This window comes from Geospiza fortis, unplaced genomic scaffold (genome assembly GCF_000277835.1).
Source record: "Geospiza fortis unplaced genomic scaffold, GeoFor_1.0 scaffold95, whole genome shotgun sequence".
Taxonomy (NCBI): Eukaryota; Metazoa; Chordata; class Aves; order Passeriformes; family Thraupidae; genus Geospiza; species Geospiza fortis.
Genome location: NW_005054333.1, coordinates 2,778,355 through 2,795,761, shown reverse-complemented (window position 1 = coordinate 2,795,761; position 17,407 = coordinate 2,778,355). Strand labels below are relative to the sequence as shown.

Below are 17,407 nucleotides of genomic sequence, written 5' to 3'. Positions count from 1 at the left end.
AGCGAGCCGGGAGCAGCCGGCGGTGTCCGCGGAGCGGTGCTCGGGGTGGTGCGCGGCCGCTTTTCGCGTGAGACACCCCGGGTGCCGGGCTGCTGCCGGCCCTTACGTCATGCTGCGGGCCGGTGCGGGGCTGATGCTCCGCTTCTGATGCCCTCGGGTGCGGGGAGGGGGCGAGTGTTGACAAGGTCCCCTCTCTGCAGCCTTCCTCTCCCTTTACAGCCCCTCTACTCCGTTCATCATCCCCCCTGCTCCCAGCTCCGCGTCCCCCTGCTACTGTCCTCTCTTACAGGGGTCTCTCTCTCCCCAGCGAAGTTTTCAGGACGATAAGAGCTGCAGGAGTATAAGGGGAATACTTGCTAAACTCTGCCTCCTCTATTATTTATGTCCAAGCATGGTGAGTGATCCTTCATCTCCAGGGCTCAATATAAGCTTTATAATTGGAAAGAGAGAGGTAGTTTCAGAGATGGGGGTAGGAATAAAGGAAAATGAAATGTCCATATGTTGTTTGGTTTTTCTTTTTTTATTTTTTTAAAATCCAGACCTATATGAGAAGTGACTTAAGCAGCAAGATTAGAAGATTTCCATATATTATCAGTAAGAAACAGTGCTTAGCTAGATGAAATTGAAGCTTGAACAGAAGAGTAAGAATTACTGTGAAGCATCTTACTTGGGCTTTTCTTGAGACTGCAGTTTTTAAAGAAAGATTCACCCGCTGGTGTGCACCAGACTTTCCTTGTCTGGCCATTTGGACAAGCAGCAGTGCGTCAAGGAACAGTGGTGTAGGAAAACTTTCTTGTAAGAGATATGTGGGGATAATCCAGAAACTGGACTGAAAGAAAATTGAGAGGTAGAAAGTGAGAGCTGAATGCAAAAATGTAGGGTAATTTGTGGGAATTTTGCTGAAGAGGTATGCTTCCATAAAGGTACTGTTTATTTTCAATATAAAAGTGTACAGTGGTGAAAGTCCCTGCTCAGTGTTTTGTAACTTTCATGTGGTGAATGAGGTTGTCGGTATCAAAAGCTGGAAATTCTTAATAAAAAATGGCTAAACTCCTTATTTGTGACTCCTTAATCCTAAAGGGAGCTGTACGGGTCGCAAAGCACTAGGGAAAAGTGTGATTAATGATCAGTGATTAGTGATAAGTGATTAGTGGTTTTATTCAAACTGTTACCTCTGACCAGAAGCACACATCAGAGGATTAACAGGCTCTTTAGATAAATGCTCATTAGTGGAAGGGGGAAAGCAAAGATAATAGGCGTGCACACAGGGACAACTTTCTAGGAAAATCATTCCTGTCTCTGGCATAATAAGCTCTATTAGCAGAAAGGCTCTTTAATTTAAAAGTTGCTTTTATCTTGTAAATCAAAGATAGATGTAGAAGTTTGCTGTGCTATTATAGCCTAAATTTTCCCATATCAACTAGATGTGGATTATCTCAGTAGTGATATTTTATTAAAAAAAACCCCACACCACAATTGAATCTGTAAGAAACGGAACATTCCCAAGGGCTAAAGCCCTGCATCCCGAGGCATCTGCTCCCAAAGCCTGCTGCTGGCAGCTGACTAGATGGCGCAGTCCTGTTGTGAGTGAATGTACACTTCTGGGTTATGAACTTAGCAAGTAGCAGCTTGCTAGGTGTCCTTCAACACTTACAACAAAGTTGATTCTGTGCTGGGTTGGAGGCTAGACAGTGCTATGAGTTTGTAGTCACATTTTCCACTTCAGTTAATCTACGGAGTTAAAGGCTGCTGGAAAAATTAGTCTCATTTACTGAAAGAGATGGTGAGAGAAAGAAGAAGAGAATGAGAGAGGGGCAGATAGCTACAGCCCGGGACATAACTCTTGATTGCACTGTTTTGTACTGCTTAAATGAAGTACAGTTCTGATGGCCCTAATTAATGAAGCCTGAAAGCTCTTGGGAGTTTTTCCCCCAGCTATAACTGGCAAAGTGAGTGTTTTTCTTTCTTTTAAATAAGTCACTAAAAAGAAGGAACAGTTGGTGTGGTGGTTGAACAAAACAACTTGGACCTGACTGTGCTTTACAGATTATGGTAAGGAGCCTGTTTTTATGATAACTAACCAGGGATTTTTCATTACTCTTAATTATATATGGCTTGGGAAGAAGTGGCATCCACTGCTCTCGATAGGCTTGGGGGTTTCCTTTTTCCCATTAGCTTGCATGGGATTTATGTTTCGTTTCAACTGTGGAGATCATCAAAGTTTCAAAACTTTAAAAGAAACACTTGAGCAAAACAGGAAATAGAAATAATGAACTTATGGCATGAAAAAGAAATGGCTGTATTCTCCTATTGTTGCATCTTTAATTGGAGACTCTTAGGAATAGTTGGGCTAATGTTTAAAATCAAAAAGTTTTATAATAGCATATAAAAAAGGTAATAAGCACTGTCTGCCAGTTGTGAATATTGGATGGCACTTTTCCAGGATTTAAAATTGCTATATTTTTAAAAGTTTACACATTTAGAACAAGCGGAAACCTTTTCCCCCTTCCAAAACACCCATTTATAGTTCAGCTTCAATTTATCACACTCCTCTTCTGCTAATTTAACCCAGGGAATGTAAGGGGAAAGAAACCACATATATACATTTAAAGAGAAGATAGAAGCGAGATTGTACATGTAATTTTATTTATATCACCACTTAGCAGAATGACTTACACAGATAAAGAGTAATAGGTGCTTTTTAAATTTGATATTCACTTCCTCACGCTGCAAATCTAAAATGTGCTGCACTCACATTTATCCTGTTCACTGCCGAGGAATCTCCTGTAAAAGATCATTGCTGTGAGAGCTGGAGTTCACTCTGAAGTTGATAAGAGAGAGGTAATCTCCCCGTGCCGTCAGAAGGCTGCTCTTACATACTAAACCTTTCAACTCTGTGTGGGCAGAATCTCTCTGAGCTCAGTAAGGCTTGCAGGATGATTTGAAACTGGGTTATTAACTTGTCTCCTTGTGGCTCCCTCTAAAAACCTGTCTCTGTGCTCCTAATCAGGGTATGAGGATCTTAAATATTAGATGAATTCTTGCAAGGTTGTTGTTACTTTTTAAACAATTTCTTTAGTCAAGGACTTTTCCTCTACTTTTTGTCATCCTGTGTCTCTAATTTCTGCCATTAGTTGACTTTCTAGATTTCCTGTAAACCTGTTGCTTTGAGGGTTTATACTTATGTCTATGTATTATTAGCTTTAATTTTAATTCCAGTGACCATCTTTCTTATAAACTCTTTATTATGAGAAAACTATTTCAGGACAAGATTTTGCAATAAAAGAAGAACAAAACTGTTTTTACTTCAAACATTTAAAAATATTATTAAGGACCATGTGATTTATTATTGGAACAAACAGGGTTTTTTTCTCAAGGCCTGCGAACACTGATTTTTCTTGTAACTTATTGCAGGAATACTCTACTCAGCAGACGCAGTTGCTGGAAAAGCAGATGTATAAAGCAACAAGTCTTTCAGTTCTGCTTCATGGGTCTAGGTGATTCTTTTGCTTTGATTCTGTTTTCGTTATCTCATGCTAATCAAATTAATAGGCAGACATATATAACTAAGCCAGCCCTTTTGGCTTAATCTTTCATGTGCAAACTTACATTGATACAAATACATAGCAGTCTCAGTGGAAATATTTAAAATACTTTGAGATTCTGTCAGTCCTAAGTACTAACTTCAGGGCTGATCAGAGAGCTTGGTAGGCCACTCTGCAATATCTCAAAAAATTTTTGTTGATTTGTCCTCTCTTCATGCTGCAAGCTATTCAACCCCTGTTCCCCCCTCCTCCATCCCCACCCACCCTTATTTCTTGGTAGATTATCTCAGCAAATTATAATGCTCCAGAGCTTTTAGGGCTCTAGCCTTAAAAAAGAACTTTTAAGGCTTTTGCATTTCTCTGCCTTGAGAAATGATCGAAGTTGATCACAAATTTAAAGCAACAGTTTGGAATAAGAACTATGAAAACATATTTTTTCCTCTTACCAAAAGTGATATGACTATGCTAATTTGCAATTCTGAAGGTGTAGTATTCTCGGCCACAGACAAAACAGTGATCTCAGAAAATATGTTATCATGCTGGATTTTAACTTTAGCTATGTTATAGCATTAAGTACAGAAATTAACTTCTGTAGACTTGACATGTAAAAACAAAATCCTGTTATGGAAATATTTTTGTTTTGGTTACATATACAATTAAATAAATTATTTAAATAGTCTCAGGTATACATAAAAAGCACAACATAACATACATAAAATTATTATTTTGGATATGTGATGAAAGGACCTGTTGAAGCAGATAAGCTCTTGTAGTTTTTTACATCCGTGGAGCTCTTGTGTTACTTTGTGCACTGATTGTTTTGCTCCTGTTATGGCTCAGGTTAATGAGGCAACATTGAAACTCTAAAATAATACTTAATCTACTATTTTTCACTAAGGTGTCATTTTAGTCTGTAATTAAAATTACTGAGAGTCAGCATTTCTTTACTAGCCGTTGTGTGGGAAATGCCGGTGTTATTTGCCCTTAGAGAGTTAGGAAAGGGTTGGTTGCGCTGGTTTGTAGGTTTTTAGGTTGTAATATCAAATGCTATTTCATAAACACAAAGAGATTTTCCAAGGATTTTGCTGAAGGCTGTAGGATTTTCAAAGTAAAACACTGAAAGCTTACAACAATTTCCTTAGCTTAAAAGATGTTTTGCTTTTGGTTCTTGTTTCCGCCTTATACTTTTTTGAGAATTTGTTCAAGAACTCGGTCCCACACACTTCTCCAGAATAAATGCCTTGAAACACTGTCACCAGCAGTGTTTGTGTAGGTGTGTGGTTTTAATAATCTCTTCCTTTGAGACAGCTCATGTCACTGTCGTGCTGCCCTGCCACGTAAAGTGATTTTAAGGCGTGGGGTGAAGACTCACTTGGCCAGAAGGCTCCACTTTGTGGCTGATAAAAATGGCATCTTTAGAAGAAGGAATGACATTTGAATTTAATTGGAGAAAAAACCTACAAATCCTTTCTTACCTTTGCCAGCTGATTCTGCTTTTCCTTAGCTCTGAATGTTTTTGTTGCTCTTACTGGGGTACGGAGACCTCTGCTAGCTCAGGAACTGGGCATGGTTTGATCTCACCTGCAGCTTTCTACCACACATAAACTCTACAAATAGTTTCTATGGCCTTTTTAACCTTTGTAGAGTTTTCTCAAGCAGCTTGCTTTTCTCTCATCTCGGCTTCTTTCCTTCCTAAGGGCCTTGTCTCTGTGTGCCCCCACTCACCACATCATTTCAATGCAGTTGAAATGTCTGGTCCCAATCTCTGTATGTTTGTGTATTTTAAAGTTTTTTGTCCAGGGATGTACTGAGTTCAAACTAGTCATCCTTAAATACACTGCCTAAAGTTAATACTTTAGAGATATGTAATTAATTTGGCTGATCTTTCCTCATTTAGAGGAAGCTGCCTTTTTTCCTGTTTACTTTGTGGGCTTGTGCCTTTAGTTACTCTCCCATTGCATGTAAGGCAGCATTGTTCATCACCACCTTTTTCTGAGCTGTACCCAGAAACTAATTTGTCTTTTCAGGGAAATCAACCTGGACCAGGGGCTCCTAGATCTAACATCTGAGGGGTTTTTTCCCTGCTGGTCTAATGCAAAGAATGCTAGTTAATATGCTCAACACAGGGGGCTCTGTAGCATAATAAACAGAATCTGAGACTGGATTTGGGATGCGTTGTATAGAGCAGCTATAACAGCAAGCAATTAATTAAGATGTTAGCGTCTTGTATTCCCTCTCATTTTCCCCCTTTCTTGTCTTTTAAATCTTTCAGTTCTGGAGTGCTGAAAATACTACCTGAAGAGTAATACTCTGCCTAAGTAAATGCTCCAAGATATGGATGATGATATTAGTAGGTCACTTGGTCGTGCACTGATGCTGCAAACCAGCTGCCAGTAATTCAGTCATGGCAGAACTAGTTTGCAATCATTCCCAGTCCAAATATACCTCTCACTTAACTTTTCAGAAAACTTTTATTCAACAGCAATGCTCTGTTACTAGGTGCAGAGCTTTAAATTATGAATGGCCTCAAGTTGCACCAGAAGAGGTTTAGCTTGCCTATTAGGAAAAATTTCTTCACCAAAAGGGTTGTCAAGCATTGGAACAAGCTGCCCAGGGAAATGACTGAGTTACCATCCCTGGAGGTAATTGTAATTACAAGATGTGTAGATGTGGCAGCTGGGGACATGGTTTTGTAGCAGATTTGGCAGTGTTGGGTTAATGGCTCAACTTGATGATAAGGGACTTTTCTAACTTAAACAGTTCTGTGATTCTGTAATAGTAAATCATACCTCCGTAGGTACTACCCTGAATTAACTTTAAGCAATTGGTTTGGTTACATCTGCTTTTGGTTCTGGTCAAGTCAGTGAATGAGTTTATCGCAATTCTTTTTTAGGTGCCCAGCAGGAACTCCAAAGGTGACCTGAGTGTGTGATGGCAAAGAGCCTGGAATTCTGCTTGTCCAGAAATGGCACTGTCTGTGTTAGAACTTTGGGCTTGCCAGTATCTTACTTATAGGAAACTTCTTTTCTCAGAATGGTTGTAAAAACTAAAAGTAGAGCAATGGAGTAGAAACAGATAATGAATTGCTTTGTTCAGGACTATCTTTTCCTACCTATTGTTTAACTTCATTATGGAATAAATGCTTTAGGAAGAAGAAATTTTGGTTAAGGGTTTATGATAATTTCAATCACGACATCAACTTCATTTTTTGTGACTTAAAAAAAAGCTCATTTTGCTGGTGATGACTTAGGCACAGGGGAAATGGCGTTTACATATTTTCCCCAAATATGCAAATGAAGAGATCAGGATCAACATCTGTAGAGACTTCCATAATTTTCTAGAGTGCGCAAAATGAGGGAAAAGAAGGGATTCTGTAGTTAAAAACAAGTTAAGGAATTTTCCTTCTTTTCTCTACTTCCATATATCCTTAAGTGTATCAGTGTAGCACTTTAAAGTTGTTTTATATCTGTTATTAAATAAGGCCAGTGTAAATTTCTTTTACTGGATGTGTGACAGAAAAGTATTTTAAAAAGGCAGTGGGAGAACAAAATGAATGATGTAAAACTTAAACCGCTTTCTACAATTCCTGTACTGCCCTTTCATTCTTCAGTGCTAGTAAAGCAGTACATGGACTCAGGCATGAAAATGGGTTAAATTTGAGTAATTGATGGTTTTTCACAAAAAGTGAGAGAAAGCAGTAATCTAACTATTTTGATGAGAATCTTTAAAAGACAAGCTTCTGTAAATAATTTGCTATGAAAGTAGAAAGGATCAAAAGAGCCATGGGTTTTATGACTGGGTAAGTAGAATTACATTCTTGTGGATTTAAAAAATATCATAGTAGAGCCTAATTCTCCACTCACCCTGATACAAATCTGGAGCAACTCTATAGAAATCTGTGGAGTTACCAACTGCAATAATACTCATTGAAAAGAAAATTAGATTCACGAGGTCTATTCTGAACATAGCCTATCAGTTGTGCGCTGTGCAAATCCCATTATTAGAGTAATAGCCTTACATGTCACGTTAAGGACGGCTGTTTCCCCAAGATGAACATGTTTGCAGCTCTCCTCATCTTGTGGCTACTTTTTAAGGGGGCAGGGGGATATTGAGAATACTTATTTTCTGCTCAATTAATATTCCTTCCGTGCACTCTCCTTCCTCTCACGCGCTTTATGTGTGGGTGCGCAGTCTGCACTCTCCATCATCTATCTGTCTGTGTCTCTTTGGCTGTGACAGTCACCACTCTGGCCTCAGGCTTGCACAACATAGATGAAAAGCCCACCAAGCTTTTCAGTTAAACATGGCAGGATATAATTCTGCTCCTAAATATGATGTGCACTTTCACGATTAACGATGCAGCTGTGAATTGGAAGTAACACCTTAGACTTCAGTCACATTTTTTATGTGGCGGTTTTAGGTTTTCGTTCATCATTTGAAAAAAAGGAGGCGATAGAGGGCAAAAGAAGTGAGGAGGCAGTGTGGCTCGGCAGTTTTAATAAATTGGAGTATTTGTCTGCAGCACTGCAGAAAGCAACACCCAGGACACTTGGGCATCTTGCATAGCTCCCAAGCTGGCCTGAGAGTGGGAAAAAATTCTTTGAGAAATGGGGGAAAAATGTCATCACTGCCTGAGCTGCTCTGATTTTGTTTTTTAAACAGCAATAAACAGGGAATTTTGAGTAAAGAAAAACATTTTAAAGAGTGATAAATAGACAGTGTCCAGTGTACAACCCACACTTTGCCCAGGCGTAATCATGTACTCTTACTTGCTTCCAATTTTCTTCATTTGGCCCAGCATATGTGGAGTCAGCTCTGTTTCTTTTGAAATTGGTATAAAATGCTTGACTTCTCTGAAACTGTGTGGAGTGAGGGTATGGCCCGTGGTTGATTATTAATGGCACACAAAGGGCATCTTCTGTGTATATTCTTTTGTGAGAAGCTATAACAAATATTTTTAGGCCCTATAACCACTCTGATGTGCAAAGTCTCTGGATCCCTAACAATCCAGAGGTTAATTTATAAAAAAAATAAAATGAAACAAACCCACAACTATTATTTCATTGCCAAACATTTTTAAAAAGCACTATTTATGTAGGCCCTATATAAGCACACATTGTTTTATGTTCCTTCTGCTGGCTTTGCGTTTGACTAAACCATTATTCTCGAAGCGCTGCTGTGCTGAGATCATCAGTGATGATGGTGTGAAAACAAACAAGTTTTAGCATGAGAAGTCACTATATAATTTGACAGGGAGGTTGTCAGCACGAAAACATCTACATTCATTTCATCTCTGGTCAAAGCAAAATAAAAATCAGATGGCTAATGGGGAAAAATGCATTCTTAGGAGGAAGGGAAGGGGATTGGATCTAATTCTGCAAGGTGCCATGTCAATCAAAAGTAGGACCAATCTTAATTCCCATTGAGGTCAATGGTTGCTTAGGGTACTCAGGGACTGGTGTCATTGGGCACCTTTTCTCCAAAGTTTAGTAAAACTGCTGAAATGAAACTTAATTCTTCATTAGGTCAAACTGTAACAAGTTCTTGGGAGTAAAGCTCTCTTTGTTAAAAATCAAGATATGCTTCAGCTCTTCAAGAGAGAGCTAAAAAATGTATGTGCTCTAATTCTGTGGCCTTCAAGGAGTCCTTCAACGTGAAGAGCTCTGCATATACCTTGATGGTACAAAAATCCTGCTTTGGAGAAAAACATTTCTGGCCTCTGTTACATTACACAAAATAGGGAATTTTATTCTTTTGAAAGTGACCTTTAATGTTATCAAGAATGATTTTGTATTCCCTAGTGTTAAGTTAAAAAGCTTTGGGACTAATGAATGTAGCTCTATGTGTAGTCAAATAGGAGCTGTAAAAAATAAGCTATCAGCTATGTGCATGCCCCCCATTCTTTGTTCCTCAGCAAAAATTATAGTGGTCTGTTTTTAGCAGGAACAGTTAAAGTCAATGGATCCCAGATGAGTCAACCAACTTAATAATACCCTAAAATTTAGGAGTTCCAGATAGTTTATTTTACTGCTATGCAGTGGCCTTACACTTGAACCTCTTACTGGATTATCTAAATTGAGTGGAGCTTGCAGGATACACAAGGAAACACTGGGAAACATTGCTCCCTCTGTAGCAGTCAGGATGCTACATGTTGTATTTTCTCTCTCATGTTGTCTGATTCTATACAAATTTTCTTGCCAAAAATTTGCTATTCCAAAATATTGAGACAGCCTATTTCTAGGCTGTCAGTCTTCCAGTTTTCATTTCAGAGTTTTGAATCAGTGCACTGTCAGCCAAAATCTTTTCAGCAGGCTGAAAGCTTTTAGGTGCAGAAGGAGCTTAGAAGAAATATTTTCAGCATTGTAATTAATTCTAAATTAATTTATGATGAGGACAATAAGAGGCATGATGATGACTGTTTTATCAAGCTAGTCGTGTAAATAGATTTGATTTTCTTTTTAAATTTGAATTTGCTATGTTGGTGTCAGACAGCTTAAATGTACTGAGGATGCCTTGCAAGCAAAGCTTTGGTTTGACATACTGGATATGCAGAGCTCCTTTTTGTATGTCTTCTTTCAAGGAAACAGCCTTCCTTGAACATGGAAAAATGTGGCATTGGGAGTGCTGCTGAGCCATGTGGCTGTGTGACTGTGGCAGTGAGATCTACCTTATGCCTCTCCCAACTAATAAAATTGTGGCCACCAGAGCTCAGGTGCTTTCAGAAAGCCCAAGCAAGATTTCAAAGAAATGTCTCACTTGGCTCCAGTGCTTAGAAAATACTGGACAGGGGAATGCCCATGTCTACATTCATAGAGAGGTATGTGCTCATTAGCACCTGGAATGGGCAGGTATTGCATTGAGGATGCATTTTGTAAAATATCAATCTTTTTTGTACCCTGACATCACAGAATTTTAAAAGAAAAACCAAGTCTGCAGTTTGGCAGCTGGTTTGTACAGACAGACTCTTGTTTACACAGTAAAGGATACACAGCAGTAAATTGTATAGCTTATTGTTAGGTGAGAAAGAGGTAAAAGCAAGTGATCCATGACATGGAAATAACATTTTTGATAAAGGTTGGCTGTGAAAGAGTTAAATGAAAATCCAAAGTAATTTTTTTGGCCTTTTGCAATTTTGTGAATACCACTTTCCTCACATACCTAGTGCCTTCCTACTAACCATCTTCAAAATATATGCTAAAAAAGTATCAACCTTTTGGTGCCCACATTAAAATGCCACTTATTTCTCCACCTAATGCCTGACTCTACCTGTGCTCTCAAGTATGGTGGGTGTGAGATGGTCAAAGAAGCAGCAAGGTCCTGACAGAGCCTCTTGTCTCTTGCTAAGCCCCATATTTAGCACAGAGGGGATTTCCTTGCCGTTGTGTAGAGAAGACAGTTGGGCCACAAGGTTTTTTCTGCACCCCATCCAACCCTGAGTTAAATCAAGTAGCACTTGCCAGGAGCTAAAGCTGATGGCCTCTGAGCAGCCTCTTTGGAGGGGAGTATATCTGGCCTTTGCAGCCAGGCTAGTGACATTTTTCGAGGGAAAAATATACTCACCAAAGATTTTCACACAAAGAACTTTACTGAAAAGGGAATGGAAGCCTGAAAGTATTCACAGTTAAAGATCAAAATTTCTAAGTAGCTTCAGCCAAAATAAAAGGGGAGAAAATGATATGAAAAAGTCAAAATACTCTATTTCAACATTTTTTCAAAATGAGGTTCATCCTCTTTGAACATTTATTTATATTAAGGAAGACAAAAGGCACTACATCTTTCAGAGGTTTTGTTTTTTTTTTTTTTTGGTGATGAATAAAGTCTTTCAGGTTGATGCAAACACTTTCATGTTTATCTGCCTTCATTTCTCTGCTCTTGGCTTGGGAGGCGGGGCTCTCTTTATCTTTCTTATCTGAACAATATAGCTCTGTGCATATAAGACAGGGACAAGCTCCTGGAAAGCTATGTTATTTGAGAACTTCAAATAGCTGGGTAGAGGCCTTTTGTTGGCCACATCTCCCAAATATTTCCTAAGACTTGGTCTGGTCTGATCTGGCTGGAACAGGGAAGATGATTGCCTTCCCTGGAGGTCATTGCAAAATCAATGTAGTCAACTGATGGGATCAGAAAAAGATTGGCTGAAAGAAACCAAGTATTTGTACAGCACCTTTGCTGAGAGTAAATTTAGGAGACGCTGTCCTCTACTTAGAATACTGTCAGAAATATCTTGGATTTTTTTTGAATTAAATCATTGCATAATTGGTTAAATTCAGAAATTTGAGTAAATTGAGAAATTGAGAAATTGGAGTAAATTTTTCTAGTTACGCTTTTTAGTTATGCTACTGGCTTAGGTTTTTAGGGTCTTTTAAAACATATTTCTGCTTTTTGGGAAAGGTAGATGACTTCAATTGGTTTCTCTTACTGGGAATTCTCTGGTGGAAGTTCTGATTAATTTGAATATTCAAGGATGGATTAAAAGGGAGCTGAAGGAACAATTAATGCTTCCTAGGTATGGCTTTTTTTTTTTTTTCCTTTTTGCAGATTAGTTTCTCATTTTTTATCAGGAGACATACTAGGATTTGATGAGGAAGAAATTCTGGCTTATTCTAGTTGTGTGGAATTGCTTTTCTTAGACCATGTAAAGTATTTAATCTCCATATGATGGCTCTTTAACTTGTCTTTTCAAGTGTGTGTTTTGGTGGTTTGATGGTATGTAGAACATTTCCTTCCTGTACTTCAGCATTTCTAACCAAAATCTGAGTATGTTTGAAACCTTAGCTTATTCACACTTCCTAATCATAATCCCTTTGGTTTCCTTGTCAGCACCTTTGTGGTATTTCTCTGGACACCTCTATCTAATATCTCCAGAGGTTATTCTACAGAGTAACCTTTGACAAGATCTATTACTTGCTACTTACTGCTTTTAGCAAGGTGAAAAGAGGTCAGTCTCTGTAAAAGGCAGGCATTATTAGAAGACTGCTGTAGAGTCTCTTGGTGGTTTGTCCATCTCTTCTAGCAACACTGCAAATCAGTTCAGGCACCACCTCTACAGCACAAAGAAAATTACATTTATGACTGGATACGATCATATGTAGGTAATGTACGTCCTTGGGAAATGGGCTCCTTTGTGCATTACAAAGCCCCAGGTGGTTTCTTTGTTAAGGTTGTAGCACAGGGATGCACTCACTGGAATCTGCGGGATTTTTGCTGTCAGCTTCAAGGGTAACAGGATTTCAGCCTGTCACTTTTTGTGTGATCCGTTTAATTGAACTTCATGGCCAATGTTAATGATGTTTGCTGCTGCAAGAGTTGAATTGATAATTTAGTTACCCCTCCTGTCAGAATTCAGGATCTTCTAAATGAAGCTTGGTGTTGTCTGTTTCTTTAACCAAATTAAGATGCAAAACCTACCTATTTCTGATTTGAAAAACACAGATTGCAAAATCTCATTTTGCAATGTAACTCTCCCAAAAGAGTATCTACAAGATAATTTTGGCTGACAATACAAAATCCCAGAAATTAGAAAAAACATATTTTCTTCCAGATTAATTAAAAAGATGACAAATTCCTCAGAAGACCTTAGGCAGATCCCAGAGGTGTTGAAAATACAATTTAAAATGAACGTCTAGTCAGTTTATCTGCATGCATCCTCTAGAAATGAATGAAAAATCTTCTCAGGGAGCCTTTGAAATATCTGTCTCAGGTTTTGTCAATGAAGGTAGCCTGGTTGTATCAGTTACTGATGACATGAAAAACATATTTTTTCGTGGTTTATGTACATGTAAATTCTACAAAAGCTATTGATATACCTTTCATATGCAAATAGTTATAATACAGGGGAAAATGCCCTCTGCTTGAGCTTTAACAATAAGTCATAAGGATTTTTCCTCTCATCCCCAAACACTGAAATCCAGGCTAACTTGTTGCTAACATGGCTTTCACCTTCTGTCCATAGTCTACCAATTAAGCACATGCAGACAGTGACTGAAGTGCTCTGTCTTGGAGTAGAATTTAAATTTGATTTACCTAATGGGATCTCATTGCCACATGACTACTGTATGTGTATGGCCTGGGAAGCTGGGCCTGAGCTCTTTGCAAAAATTAGGCATGATAATTATCTAAGAATATTTAAAAATATATAGGAAGAGCAGGGTATAAATGTGAAATATGTATTACTTCCTTTGCTTCAAGTAAGAAAATGAATAATAAAGAGAAGTAATGGATTTTTTCAGTGTGATCATATAGAGGTTAAAATATAAACCGCCAAGGCAAAACAACTTTCTGCAAGATGAAAAAGAGGCTTCTGTGAACTGTGGTGGTTCCTGATGTTCTGCTGGTTTTCTGTGTTAGCAACCTCCCAAAAATTAATTCACTAAGAATTTACCTGTAGGAGTGCTTGGCATATTCCTTTTTTCCAAGTCCGCTCTTTATTTTTAAGCATGCAGAGAAGCGTGTGTATATATGTGTAATTTTAGTTTTATTTTTTAATTGCATCTTCCCCTTTGGTTCAAACAGTGTAGCTGGAGATCAAATAATTAACAAGCAAATTGGCCTTGCACTCCAGTGTTACAACCCAAAGCTGTAGCCTGTTTAAGGGCTCTGTCCTTGCAGAGATGAGCAAGTGTTTGCAGAACGTTCCTTTGAGACTGAACCCATGAGAATGAGACCAAGAGGTTGTCAGGCAACTGGATGCATCAATATGGCAGAGCAGGAGAAGTATATACAAATGCTTACTTTGTAAGCATTTCTTAGCTTGGGAAGAGCTTGCAGACAATTTCCTGGTCTGTTTTTGGAAGGAGAGATGTAAAGACTTTCTAGTGGGGATGTTGGAGGTGGGAGGTGATGTAGAACTAGGGTAGGACTAGCCAGCAGTGGGTGAAATCTACTTCTTTCTCAAGGCCTTTGGGTTTTGTGGAGCCTCTGAAAAAAGCCATGAAGTCATCCTTCACAGGTGGAACCCTTCCCTGCTAGAAACTGTTGACCTTTTACAGTAAATTAAGTCTCAACACAAATTTAGTACTTTGTACATTTTAAGTTCCAGCCACCAAAGTAAGGTGCTGTCAGAACAGAGAGTAATTGCTGCTCCATTTTCACTAAGATATGGTAACTCACAGTTGATGAATAACATCTGACTTATATTCTGTCTGAAAAGCTTGTATATGTGCTTCTTTGTTTGTTTATTTTATTTCTCTCCCCAGCCCAGCCACAAAAACCCTACTGCTCATCAGTGCAAAACCTTGCACTGACTGAAGGGGGAATTCCATGCACAGCTGCCAAACAAAAAAAAAAAAAAAAAAAAAAAAGCAGACCCAGTAGTGAGGGAGAAAAGGAGAAAAAAGGGTTTCTGTTTCTTCTCATCTGCTTCCATGCTTTGTTTTACTCAAGATTTTCAAATATTATCAATGTTAGAAATTCTGTATGTTCCACTTTTGTTGCATTAATGCTGTAAGGTGGATTTGCATGGATTTTACAGTTTGCTTTTACAAGAAAAAAGCCTCTGCATGATGGGCAAACTATCACTTAAAATCAAACTCCTGCTGATCAGTTCCCTGAACCAAGTGGTAGGTGGCGCGCAGATTTGTGACAGCCCCAGAATTTGATGGCAGGGCAGTCTCTCTGCTGAACTACCAAACACCTTATTAACTGTAAAAGACTGTGAAGCTGTAATTACAGAGAGTGTAAGTAGTGGCAGTGGAAGGTAAAGGCCAAAGAAATTAAGAGTTCAAAGAAAAGAAAGAAAAGACTTAGTGAATCCTTTTGTGTGTGATGATTGAGAAGACTGATTCCCTTAATGGTCAGAAGATGGTCCCTCAATGTTTGTGAAGAACTTGGTTGGGAAAATTTTGATCAATTTAAGTGCATTTTAGATTTTAATTAAGGTACCCGTGTGATGGGCAACTTTATGGCAAATCAAATTACAGCTACAGATCTGTTAACTGTGGAGAAACTCGCAGCTCTAGCTCTCCACCACATGTACCTATGATAGTTCAAAAAAAGGGATCTCTTAAAAAATACTTGCTTTCACTCTAAGTGAAAGTTGGAAGTGGGAGGTCTGTTTGGTCTAGCTGGGTGCCTGCTTGTCCCCATGTGTATGGCTTTTCCAAGTGATGGTTGACAATGCGCTCGGTTTGAATCAGCTGGAGCAGAAATCTGGGACCTGCAGGGACCTGAGGGTCTCCATCAAGAATTTGGGCTGTGCTAGCTCTTGCCACTCAGCTGTTTCCTGACTGGGAGGATGCATCTGTCCTCCCTGTTGGACGGGGGAAGGCACATCCCTTGCCCTGCTTATCCCTGTAACTTTCTCAGTTACAGGGTCTGCCTGGGCTCCCTGCACCAGCACAAGCTGTGCCACATCTATCAGGGAATTCCCCCAACTCCAGGGCCATCAAAATTACATCTAAACATGGTGTCCTGCAGTGTTCCTAACAGAAAACACCAGCTCACCTGAGCAGAAAGTCTGCTTGCAAATTTCTGGAGGTATTCAGAGAGGTGGCAGCAGTAGTGGTAGGTGAGTGAATATTCTTTCTCCGTAAGCTGGACCAGATGAGATGTTGCTTTCTAGCAGACCATCAAGAGAAGACCAGATCTGTGCTCCACCAGCAGTGTCTTCTGGTGGCCTCCTGTGCTGTGTCTCTTAAGGCTGTTGAAAAAAATCTTGGAGGAAACAGCCCCAGGTGAATTGCAAGAAGGGTGAAAGTGAGGAAATGTGATATTTCCCAATCATTATATTCTCAGCCCCTCCCATGTCTCCAGGATAAAGTTCATTTGCCATAGGATAAGGCAAGTTTTCTTATCATGAAAGAATACTTCAGAAAAACTTTGGCTTTAATTTCAAAGCAAAGGGAAAATGCAAATTCAGATCAATCAGAAAGTCAGTGAAGGTGTTTTGTGTCAAAAGACGTGTTCTTTTTTTTGTCTGTAAACATTGTTACACTGTTTACAATATAATACTGTTGTTTATACTTCTTTTGTCCTTTAGAACAAATTTACTTTCAAGATGATTAAAAGCTTTCAATTTTAAAACATTCTATTTACCTGGTTATGTAGTGATTGTGATTTCTTTGGGAATAAATTTTTGAGGTTAGGTGATTCTGCTGTGCCAGCTGGATGAAAGACCTTGCAGTAAATCAGTTTGGTATTAAATCAGATTGCTGCTGTTTCTGCCACTGAGCTGGGATTCTGCTCTAAGATGCTTGTAATTTCTGCATTTCCAAAGGCTTGGAAAAATACTCTCATGAAAAACTAAACGTAGTGGGTAATGAAGGCTAAAATTGTTTATACTAATCACATCAATTGGAAAATGATCTTCACTCAGCAACTCTTCTACCAGCAAATTAAGGCAGCAAATGAGTATGTCGGTGTTGGGGATCGGCTTTACTTTACAGCGAACTTCTAGTGGGCTCTTGCTCTGTAGTCTTCCTTAAAACAATGAGTGCATCTTCCCTTTCTTTTTCAGGGCTTTTCTTCTCAGTTATATGGTTTGTGTAAAAAACCATTAGTATGTATGTGCTGAAATTTGTTGCAGTTTATCCAGCAGAAGTTCGAATTTGTGGTCTGTGCCGTCTGGGCTTCTGAGGAGTGACTGCAGGCTATGCACGTCTGCCTGCACCTCACTGGTGCCTCTTTGCATCATTGAACATAGTTTTTGGTTACCTTTCACACGTATCTTTAGATAAAAGTTTGAAAACCTGGAGGAACTTCTCGCGTACTTTTCTAAAGAGCAGGAAGGAAGAAAATCACAGCGCTTCCAAGGGAAATACAAGCGGGCTTTTGCCAGGGTTTAATGCCGCGCAAGCACTCCTCGCACACGCAGAGATGCTCAGCTGCGGCTGGGGCAGCCGGCTCGGCACTGAACACGGGCCGGA

The 17,407-nt window shown here is 39.2% G+C and overlaps 1 protein-coding gene across 3 annotated transcripts in view; it reads left to right on the top strand.

Moving 5' to 3' along the window:
- Positions 1-247: 247 nt before the first annotated feature.
- The window catches only part of CREB5 (cAMP responsive element binding protein 5), a 256,192-nt gene continuing 239,032 nt past the window's right edge, over positions 248-17,407 (top strand). For 2 of the 3 annotated variants that reach the window (XR_004081797.1, XM_005421728.3), the window contains exon 1: positions 248-394. Coding sequence is in view for 2 of the 3 variants with exons in the window: in XM_005421728.3 (XP_005421785.2) it covers positions 392-394 (3 nt within the window). In the remaining variant the exon portion in view is untranslated. Of the gene's footprint in view, positions 395-1,928; positions 2,053-17,407 lie in introns of those variants that run through there. The other variant, XM_031057622.1, reaches the window with a different exon arrangement.